The sequence below is a fragment of the Polistes dominula genome, unplaced genomic scaffold (assembly GCF_049000335.1).
Source record: "Polistes dominula isolate Pdom_NZ unplaced genomic scaffold, Pdom_raw_medaka contig_24, whole genome shotgun sequence".
Taxonomy (NCBI): domain Eukaryota; kingdom Metazoa; phylum Arthropoda; class Insecta; order Hymenoptera; family Vespidae; genus Polistes; species Polistes dominula.
This window is the reverse complement of record NW_028301150.1, coordinates 4,480,091-4,491,593: the sequence shown is the minus strand read 5'-3', so window position 1 is coordinate 4,491,593 and position 11,503 is coordinate 4,480,091. Positions and strand designations below refer to the sequence as shown.

The window sequence follows — 11,503 nt, the reverse complement described above, 5'->3', positions numbered from 1 at the left end:
CAAATTCAAGAAGTCTTGTCTTCTAAATTAGATTATTGATTTATTATTTCATTTAATTAATATTAAAATAAATAATATAAATAAATTAATATTTATATTATCATTTTTATTAACGTATAAATATTTTGAAATTTTGTAGAATTATCGAAAAAACTTTTAAAACTGAGATATTGGTCGAAATAAAATTATTCTATGAGATTGATAGATAAAATAATATATTTATAAAAATATTTCAGCCTATATACATATATTATTATCATTATTGTTAATTATTTATGCAGATAAATTGATTAGCTAGATAATCTGAGATGAACGGAAGCCATTCGGGAAAATGTGAGAGTAAAATCAAAATATCGTCTTTATTAGATTCATAAATTTCTGTTATTTTTTCTAATATATAAGCTTTCGAATTAGACGTATGATAATGGGGCTCTATTCTTAATAAAATAATACACGAATGCAAATATTTGGGATAAAGATCTAATATATCTTTGTCCTTATTTTGACAATGAGCGAGAATACGCTTCAATGTCGCTTGTATAAATGTTAAAACCATAGGTGCGTATTCTAAATGTACAAACAATTCTTTCAAAAAATTACATATTAATTGAAATATGTATGGTGATAGAGCTGCGAATTCGAGTAATTCGTTTACCGAATGTTTAATCTCTTCTTGGCAATCTTTATCGACTTCTGTATTAATATTGAGACAAGTCGATGTAAAATCTTCAATTAAAACTTCCTCTATTAGTTTATATCGCTGTGAATGATATATTCTTTCTTTTGTAGATAAACTAAGTCCAAGTTGTGCACTCTGTTGTAAAGCATAACATAATAATTTTTCACTTTCATTAGTAGATTCCAAGTAAGAAAGTTTAGCAATTATCTTTTCTATATAATACACAAAACGAGTATTATATTTAGCAAGACACATTAATGCTCCTGTTAATGATGTCAATGTGTAAGTAGACACACATTCGTCTAAAACATCTGGTAGATATTTTTCCATTAAATTTTCAACAAATTTCGACGTATTTTCTCTGTCTCTAAATATGTGTAAAGATTGAAATCTCTCAGTTATGCGTAATAATTCACGCAATGTATCCTGCAAAATTTAGATACTTATAGTTAGTTTATATAGATGTTTTGTACATAGATTATTAATAACAAGAAAAAGTAACTTACAATAACGTGAAGACGAACAGAATATCTTTGGTAAGCTTCTTTGGATACTTTGTAGTACAAAAGATTAGAAAATGATGTAGATAAGGCACGTAAGACAATGTCGGATCTTGGTACAAATGCATTCGTATTTAAAAAATCTTTATAATCTTCCGTGTTTTCAATACTCTTCTCTGCATCCTCACAGCTATGTAATATCGTTCTTAAAATTCTTACATCCATTATTGTTTTCGATATCTGAAAACAATAGCACTTATATTTAATAATGATATTATAGTATTGTCTATTTTATAAAAGGAACTCTTGAATATTATTAATAAATTAATGTTAATTATTCGTACGTACCGAAAATATATACACGATTAATACGAAATAATTATGTGTAAAATAATTAATATATAATATATATATATAAATTATTATTATTATTATTATTATTATTATTTAATCACAAAATTTCATTTACATCCCTTAAAATTTTATTAATTTTATAATTTGTCATTTAATCCACATTCGACTCATTAAGATAACCTATAAACATAATACTATTGACCAGTATTACCAACATTACAGATAAAATATCTAATAACATGGTATAAATGATATCTTGTAGAAATATATTTATTATTATGAAACATAATGTTTTTCTAATAACTTTGCAATAATATTACATAGTAAACAGTCATTCAACTTGAATTCCTTCTTGAAACTTTAAAGGTTTAGAATGTTTCAATTCATATTCAAGTTGATCAGCTCGTTTTTGAAAGAGTTTGGCTAAATCTGTATCCTTTTTAACACCATGCCCTCTTAAATACATCTGTGATACATTTGCACAAGCATATGGATTTCCAAATTCACAACATTTAAGTGACAATTTATAAGCCTCTTTAATATTAGGTTTTAAATAATCCTGTATTCCCTTTAAATAAACTCCTGAGAGAAAGTAACATGCTTTCTCTGAATTGAGATCGTAACATGCCTTATTTAGTCTAGATATTCCTTTATTAATTTGTTCAGAAAGATTATCATCAAATTCATTGGTTATAGCAAGAATACCGGAGTGAAGACAACCACTGTCACTATTTAAATCGCAAGCTTTTACCAAATATTTGTATGCTTCATTGATATCTTTTTTACAACCTCTACCTATAACAAGAAAAACAAAACAAAAATATAAAACCTTAAACTCTTTAAAAGAAAATATTTTATATTTATTTTCATAAAGTTACAAAAAAAGATTCAAAGAGTGTATTGTTACCGACCGAGAAACTTAATTTAAAATGCTGCCATCTAGTAGTTAAGACGTAATTTAACTTCTTACCGATAATAAGATATTCTCCGTATTTGGTACAACTTTTTGGAAAATTACGTTCGTCACAATTTGTTTTATAAAGTTCTGCTGCTTTCTTAAAATCTTTTTTTATGGCTTCGTTGAAGTCACCCAAGAGATGACAAACTAAAAATATGAAAATTGTTATTGATAATCGTTCATTGATATAGGTTAAGTTCGTCTAAAATTACATTTTTTCGCACCTTCTGGATTTTTTTCGCTATAACAACCAAATTTATATTCGATGTGAAGATTTTTCAGATATTCTTTAACTTCTTCTGGCTTTTTTAAATTATATGACGAAGACATTGTTTTCTTTTTTCATAGACAAATTGTATAAATCGTACGAATATATTTAACACCGTACAGAATCACATTATATGTAAGAGTAAGAGAGAAAGATGATTGGAGTGGGAGTTAGAACGCACGACCAATCGTATGCTCAGATTGATTGAACGCGCGTTTCTTTGGTATTTTCGAACGAGCGCCATGCGCATAAGCAAAATGACGATGCGAGAGGTGTCGCATAAGTCGTGAAATTACTTTAATAGCTTCGACAGTTCCGCTTTTCGCGTCGTTTCGCGTATACAATTTTTCTGTACATCATTATTTTTTCCTACTTGTTGTTAAAAAAAATAAATAAAAGTGTTTTAGTTATATTTTATATAAGTTAGTTTTTATGCATTATAACCATCGCATGCTGGCAATAAAATATTGTTTTTATCCAGGTAAGTAAATTTCAAATAAATGTAATATTTTAACATAAAATAAATCAAATAATATTATAATATGGTGATTATACAAATGATAACAAAAGGAATGATGTTAATAATAAAAATATTAGATTATATTTAAGATAATTTGAATTTTTTCTTATCGCGTTATGAAATTTGATTTATTTCATTTGACTTTTTAAAATGTATCTTTTTATTTATTTTTATTTTTATTTTCTTTTGCATTAAAGCGTAATATAACTGTGCAGTTTTATTATGATCTTGATATAGACCTTAACTATAGTTAGGGGTTAGATATTGCTTTAGTAGATCGAAGTTTAGGGTATACTCGGTCAGTCGGTTACTATGTTATCTGCTTTGAAATCTCTTATTTCTCTTTTTTCTTTTATTTATGTTAAAGTAAACAATATTTTTATTAATAAAAAGAATGAAATGTGAAAGTAAAACATTTGTTTTAAAAACAGCAAAAAATTTTCAAATAACTCAATGCTTATAACATTAAATTGTTTGGAAAGTACTCGATATTTCCGTAAAAATTTGTTAACGTATATTAAAAATATTCATCAAATTTATCAATTAGCATGAATTTTTTGAACAAAATCCAATTTTTATATCATATTAAATTATTATTAATATTAATATTAATTTATAGTCATTTAAAAATAATAATATACGATTATTGCTTTAACATTAAATTGTTATATGTAACGATATTTGCCCTTACATATTTGATTAACAAGTAGTTTTGACCTTGTGAATAACATATGTATCTATATATCACGTTCGTCATACAATGTGTACATAAGTATATACTTAATATTCGATCGTAAAACATGAAGATACATATGTAGATAGAAACTCTTTATTATAGATTTTATTGTTGCGTCTGACTATTCAAATATACTAACTTATCGCTTATTATATCTTAACTTTCACGATCTTATCATAAACATATTAAATGATTCATCAATTTACTATTTTGTATCAATTCATTCATAAATTAATTATATAAAAAGAAATTAATTGCATACTTAAATTGAACACTAGATATATCATCATTTTTAGTATACCTATTTCTACCACACTAGTCAAAATGACTGGTGTATAAAAAAAAATGTTTTTTGAGGCTTCCAATCTTTATTTATTCTTAAGAAATAATAAAAAATGTTTAATAGATAAATGGATTTACAGATATTTGTAAATAACAAAACGTTTAATTATTTACAGAAATCAAATGTTACATGAAGTAGAAATTTTGAATTAAAATGGCCGGACTAATCAAAATGAAATATGGTATATCTAGTGTTAATAAAAACATACATACATCTATATTAATAAAAATTTATATTTATATTTTCAATTATTATAGTAAAATGCAAGATAAATTTAACGACTTGTTATCAAACGATTGTAAAAGGAACGTATCCTTTTAATTATCTTATACAAAAAATAATATTTTATTAATAGGAATTTATAAATGAAGAATTTTATTAAAACGTTCAAGTATCTACAAAGTTTATCATATACTCGATATCATTTTTTTTTTTTACAACAAATTGAATATATTTATTTTCAATATTATTTCAAAACTTTTTGTAAATAAAAAGAAGAATTAAAATTTGTTGTCATAATTTTAATATTCGTAGTTTCTTCTTCTTTTTTTTTGTTTAAAAGAGAACCCACAGTAAAAGGGACAGTAACAAAGAAAACATATTAAATTACACATAAAAAATAATATAAACAATATAAATAAGAATAATTGTTTATAGATGAGCGAGTCGGTAAAAGTTGCCGTAAGATGTCGGCCCATGTCAAATCGAGAGGAACAACAGGGATGCAGGGTACGTTACGAGAATTAACAATCAACAACCATAATAAAAAAAGAAAAAAGAAAAAGAAAACACAAAAATGATATCGTTCAGTAGAGCAGTAGAACATTGACCAAAAACATCCACTTGATTGATGCACTTGTTCCACTTAAATCCAACGTTCGCACTAATACATACCATCAAATATTATACATAGATATATACCACATAAAATGTGACATGGCACGCATGCATATTTCTTTAATTTTGTTTATTTTTTTTTTTTGTATGTTTTTCAAACCTTCATCGTTATATCGAACGCATTGTAACTTAGCGACCGTACCAACAAAACAAGGGACGTTTGCTCATTCCTGGACATGCCATTCTTTTGCATTTATATATATATATATATATATATACATTTTTTCTTCTTAAAAATCTTCATAAAAACAAATGTACAACCAGTTGATTACTTATTTTATTCCAATATTCTCGTGTATTTTTTTATAAATGAAATTTTATATACGTTGGAACAAAAAATGATGTTTCCTATCTTTCGTTGTATCTATCTTTTATATGTATTTATATACATATATGTTTGTATGTAGATATTTTCTAGTAGTCGCGTGCATAGCACGCTGCAAAAGTAGCGCGAAGACTATCTTGCTTGAAATATCGATTCGACATACACTTTTGTTCTATCGATAAGTACCCATATGATATGCAATAAAAAATATCTATCTATATATATAGGTATTCACGTATTTTTGCGTGTATGGTTTTAACAAAAAATTTGGATGTATATTATATAATGTAATTATTTTAAAATATATATGCAATGAGTATCTATACGAGTGTGTGTGTGTGTTTACACTAGGAAGATAAACTGTTTACATTCATTTGATTTTTCTATACATAGATAAAATCGTTAATCGAGTAGAGTCAATCGATTTAGTTCTTTCTCGTAAGTTTATGAATACGGATCGATAGATATGCATCTTTCAAGTGACATGCTTGAACCTTGACCTATATTTCAAATTCTTCTTGATAAGTTATAATATTAAATTTATGCGATGCATTCGACGAATACCGTGACATTGATCGACAAATTTGCAAAGATAATTAATAGATTATCTTTATATTGCGTTCATTGTAATATATTTGATTTTATTTTATTTTATTATATATATATATAAATTAAAGGCAAAGCTTGAAATCCGGCATTCTATAGAATGCCTAAAACTAGCCGCCAATGTATGAAATGTATTCATATTTCATACATTGCCTAAAAACGCCGGGCATTATATATAATGCCTAGTTATTTTATAGAATACCTGCTTTCATACATTACCGGTAACATGTATATTAAAACAAAAAGTATAATTTATTTATAGCAAGTTGATGTATTCGTTTTAAATATTTTTAATAACTTTTTGTAGATAAAAATAGAGGATTTTTTGTCATTTTTTTATGTTTTTATTATTTTCATATACACGAGATTTTATTTTTTATTACATATATATAATTTTTATTTGTTTTTTTTTTTGAAAAGATATATATATATCTAACATGAAGTAGAAAACTATAAGACCGACTGTCGGTTTTAAATATGGAAATCTGCAATATCGATTGTTTGTAATATGTTCATTATTAAATTAATTTTGTGCAAAAATTGAACTATTCAAAATTGAATACACTTACAATAGGTTTTACCACCCTATAATTTTATTAAAAAAGAAAAAACATATATATTTTAATATTATTATCATTAACAAAATATTAAGAACTATCTAAAAATGATTAATAATTGAATTCACGTCGTAATTGAACGAATTAAAAATTAAATAATAAAAAGAATGACAATAATCAATTCGTAGAACGTGGTGACGATCGACAGGTTGACAAAATGTTGTACACTGGAGAGTCCTTCATCGAATGGGTTGACAGGAGGAAAAGTGTATCAATTCGATGCAGCATTTGGTGCCGAGGCAAGCACGGAATTAGTTTACGAAGATGTTGGATCGGTCATCGTGGAAGCTGTACTTCATGGTTACAATGGTACAGTCTTTGCTTATGGGCAAACAGGTTGTGGAAAGTCTTATACGATGCGGGGATTCATCGAACGTACATTGGAACATCTTTTCGAAGCAACTTCGACATCCAGCACGGAGACACGTTATCTAGCAATACTAAGTTATCTCGAGATATATAACGAACGTTTGCGAGATTTATTGAAAGAAGGTACGGGAGAGACGTTGTTGATGTTGAAGGAAGATTCTACCAAAGGAATTTACGTGGCTGGTGGTTTACGCGAGGTCACAGTCAAGGATGCCGCGGAATGCGCTCGTTTGATTGAACAAGGCGATCGAAAAAGAGCAGCCGCAGCCACAAAGATGAATGCAGCAAGCTCGAGGAGTCACGCTGTTTTAACGCTGGCACTTGAAGCAATAGCCATCAATGAAAATGATAAGGGTGGTAACGCTATTAGAAGAGGGAGACTTCATTTGGTCGATTTGGCTGGTTCGGAAAGACAAACGAGAACTGGGGCTACTGGGGATCGTTTGAAAGAAGCTGCCAGTATTAATTTAAGCTTGTCTGCTCTTGGTAATGTTATCAGCGCATTGGCTGCTGGTAATGGCCGACATGTACCATACAGGTAGAATTCCTATTTCTATTTTATTTTATTTTTTAAGATGTTTCATCTTATTTACGATATTTTTATAGGGATAGTAAATTGACTAGATTATTGAGGGACAGTCTTGGTGGCAATGCAAGAACTTTGATGATAGCTTGCATCAGTCCAAGTGATATCGATGCCGAAGAAACATTGAGTACACTTCGATACGCAGCCAGAGCACGTTGCATCAAAAATAAGCCAATCGTTAACGAGGATCCTAAAGATGCTTTACTCAAACAATATCAATTAGAATTAGAGAGACTTCGAAAATTATTGGAATCGAGTGATAAAATACCAGATCAAACTAGTTTTTCGAAGGACGAGCAAGAGGAAAACATCGAGCTAAGAGAAAGGGAATATATCGACGAAGTCGAAAAATTGAGAAAAGAATGCGAAAGTTCGAATTTATCAGCGCAAAGATTACGCGAGGAACTTGATCTTTTGAGGTCTAGATACGAGAATGCAAACGGCAAGCCTGCGTTGCTTGAAGGTAAACATGTTATGGATGAATTGGATAAAGAACGCGAAGAAAAACGTCGGAAAAAAAGAGAGGCCGCTAAACAAGAAGTATTAAGAAGATTAGAAAAACTTACCATTGGTGGAGAGGCTCTTGACAATACTGAGTTAAGAAAACGAAGAGAGAAGAGAAGAAAAAGATTGCAAGCTCTTGCTGGTGTCTTAGAAGCTAGTAGTCAGGATGGTGGGGTCTTCCAAGTTTATGGTCAACTCAGGTTCAGTACAATTTCCATGTTAATTAATTCATTTATCTCTTATCATAGAAAGTAAAACTAAACAAGCCATTTATAATCAGGTCTACTGAAGATGCATTAAAAAGAATGGCAAAAAGAGTACGGCAATTAGAAGCGGAAGCAGCCGATCTTCAAGCATCATGGGATGCTGAACGTCGCGATCTTTTACGACGAGAATTACTTACGTCACAATTATGCGAAGCAATGGTACCACATCTTAGACCAGGTTGTCCACTCCGTGACATAGCATCGGTAAGAGCATCGGCTACTTGGTGCGAGGAATTAAATCGATGGAGATTTCCGGATGCATCAACATACATTCCTTTACCACCTACGTCCATGCAATATCGTGATGGTACCATTAATAATGTACCGTTACATTCAAGTACAATATTTAAAGCAGATCTTAACAATAACAATAGCAGTAACAATGGAAAGGAAGAGGAGTATCGAAAAATTAATGTTGCCTCTAAGGAGATTACTAATGAGGCAAACAACGATAACAACAATACTGAGACTACCAAAAAACTTGATATCGTTGACACTTATTTTCGAAGGAACAGGATTGATACTTTGTTGGCACGTGTTAGAGAAGCCAAAACATTTGGTAGGAATCATTTTTATTGGGTTAATATTTATAATAAAATTTCAGTATGCACATTATATCAATATGTATCCAAAATATTGATCAAAAGTATTTATCAATCCTTACTATTACAAATAAAAGTATATCTTTTCTTTTCTTGCATAATTCAAAGCAAAACAATTGTTTTCTTTTATAAAGTAATAAATGCAACTTCTGTTTTTAATGTTCGGGTATACTCGAGCGAAAGGATCGTTTACTAAACACTTAAGAAACGAAAGTAGAAATGAATATGAAATATAAGCAACTAAGTAACCAACCAAGTAACCAACGAAGCAAGCAAGCAAGCAACGCTTTCACGATTCGCTCGGAGTATCCCTATCGGTGTAAGAACTAACGTTTAGTATGTCGTATGAACACAAGGCGGAAACTAACGGCACCTTCTTCTTCCTCTTCTTATTTCTTCTTTTTTTTTTCAGAAATAGGAAGTCGTCTGAGCAAGTCTGGTGGCTCAGAGGATACAACAACGCCAGCTAATAACTACCTTCAACTCAACGCTTTGAACTTGCAAAGCAGTGCACCTGTCATTACCGAATCTACCGGTTACAAGCCAAGTCAACATCTACCACTTCCTGGACACTTAACAAGAAATGCGTGGACCTTCGAAGACAATCCTACGAACAAAACTTATGGTTCATTCGTTACAAATACGAAAAAAAATCCACCAAGGATTTTAGAAGCTTTACCATCCTATCCGCAAGGAAATGGACAAATTATTAACGCTCCCTTTCATTTCAATGAAAAGATTAGTTCAAGATTAAATTCTAATGAGGATCAACAACAAGAAGAATTACGTAGACGTCGTTTGCTTGATCTCGATAGAAATTTCCATTCCCCAACAAGCTGACGAAATTGATGATTTAATGAAATTTGTATATAAAATTTATGCGGTTGACATAATCGCTGTTTTTATTGCAATTTTTTCGTAACGTTAATTAATATTGTATTTACGTTAATTTATTACAAATAATCATGACAAATCAAAGGTGTCAAGAATATTTTCGAAATATTTTTACAAACGATTGGGACTGATCATTTCAGTAATAAAATAGAAAATTACAGTGTCTTTGTACATTAAGTTCAGAAATTATTTCGCAAATGGTTTGATCATAATTCGAGATAACTTGAGAAAGAGAGAGAGAAAGTTCACACACACAATTCTCAAGTTACATTATTTAACATCTAACGTGTTGAAATTATCGTAGCAAAATTATGACCAAACTTTGTTCGTTACTTTAATAACTTGTAAAAAATGTATAAATGTAATATTTCATGAGAGAGCAATATTTCTTTTATCTGTCTACTTTCTGTATGTATGTTAAACATGCGCGTATGTTGTGTCTGTGTGTAATACTCGATAGTTCCCGCTCAAACCATTACGAATTTATTTATCATCTTTTCTTCCTTTTTTTGTAATCATACGTAGGAATTGACGTAACACATCGACTCCGTTCTTCATCCTTTCTATATTCTTTTTCTCTTTTTTTTTCAAACATATTACATGACAATTGAAAAGTAAATTTGTTTAATTTTGCACGTAAAAATTCACCAAAAAAATCTTCAAATGAAGAAAGGAAAGTATTTTAGTAAGTAATTTCATACATCGTTTAAATAAAAATTTTTAACAAGAGAAAAAAAAATGTTGAACAAAATTTAAATCATATTAATTAACATAAGAAAAATTTCATTCAAATCTTTAAACAATCGTGCAGAAATTAATTCATAACGTTTAATATGAGAAAATAAATAATACATAATAAATATTATATATATATATCGTTTCGGCATGAATGAAACGTTGAATAAATTATTTTTATAAATTAGATGAACAGCTTTATGTTATATAGAAAAAAAAGAAACAAAAATAAAAAACAGAAATTTCAAATAGAAAACAGAATACCAAATCTGTTATATAAAAACTAAACAAAATTATAATTAAGAATTTAAAGTGGAAAGAACTTTTAACACGTGTAAGAATTTGGAGAGGGAAGAAGGGCAAGGTGATAGTTATCTGGTATTTGTAGGTAAAAGAAAAAGTTGCCTTGGATATTATAATTTATTCCGAGAAATATATTACGTCAGTCTTAATTATCATACAATCCGATGCTATATGGAAATTCAATTTAACCATTTAAATATAAACAAATTTTGTTCATTTATTTAATGATGAGTAGTACCTTGTTTACAATTAACAATCAATAATTCAATTAGACTTTCATTTGTTATTTATATAATTGATTGTTCAAAAATTAATTGTCTTCCACCGGAATATTTCTAAATACATTACTTTGGTTTTGATTTGCATAAGTAGTGCTATGTAGATAGGAAAGAAATGTTTCAAGGCAAGATTTAAACGATACGATAACGTCAGTTCATTTTT

At 28.7% G+C, this 11,503-nt stretch overlaps 3 protein-coding genes across 3 annotated transcripts; 1 reads left to right on the top strand and 2 right to left on the bottom strand.

Annotated features, from left to right (window-relative positions):
- Positions 1 to 198: 198 nt before the first annotated feature.
- On the bottom strand, positions 199 to 1,674 carry LOC107065498 (uncharacterized). Its single transcript, XM_015319239.2, has 3 exons — positions 1,528 to 1,674; positions 1,186 to 1,419; positions 199 to 1,105 (listed from the first exon to the last, which is right to left on the bottom strand). Exons 2-3 carry the CDS (start codon positions 1,402 to 1,404, stop codon positions 266 to 268), a joined length of 1,059 nt encoding a protein of 352 aa, XP_015174725.1. The 5' UTR covers positions 1,405 to 1,419; positions 1,528 to 1,674; the 3' UTR covers positions 199 to 265.
- Positions 1,675 to 1,787: 113 nt separating this feature from the next.
- On the bottom strand, positions 1,788 to 2,968 carry Coa7 (Cytochrome c oxidase assembly factor 7). The gene is made up of 3 exons (XM_015319247.2): positions 2,716 to 2,968; positions 2,504 to 2,638; positions 1,788 to 2,328 (listed from the first exon to the last, which is right to left on the bottom strand). The coding sequence occupies exons 1-3, from the start codon at positions 2,819 to 2,821 to the stop codon at positions 1,865 to 1,867; spliced, it is 705 nt and encodes a 234-aa protein (XP_015174733.2). The 5' UTR covers positions 2,822 to 2,968; the 3' UTR covers positions 1,788 to 1,864.
- A 102-nt stretch (positions 2,969 to 3,070) lies between these two features.
- Positions 3,071 to 11,211, top strand: LOC107065497 (osmotic avoidance abnormal protein 3). The gene is made up of 6 exons (XM_015319237.2): positions 3,071 to 3,240; positions 5,016 to 5,087; positions 6,932 to 7,710; positions 7,779 to 8,462; positions 8,543 to 9,087; positions 9,543 to 11,211. Exons 2-6 carry the CDS (start codon positions 5,016 to 5,018, stop codon positions 9,968 to 9,970), a joined length of 2,508 nt encoding a protein of 835 aa, XP_015174723.2. The 5' UTR covers positions 3,071 to 3,240; the 3' UTR covers positions 9,971 to 11,211.
- Positions 11,212 to 11,503: the final 292 nt, after the last annotated feature.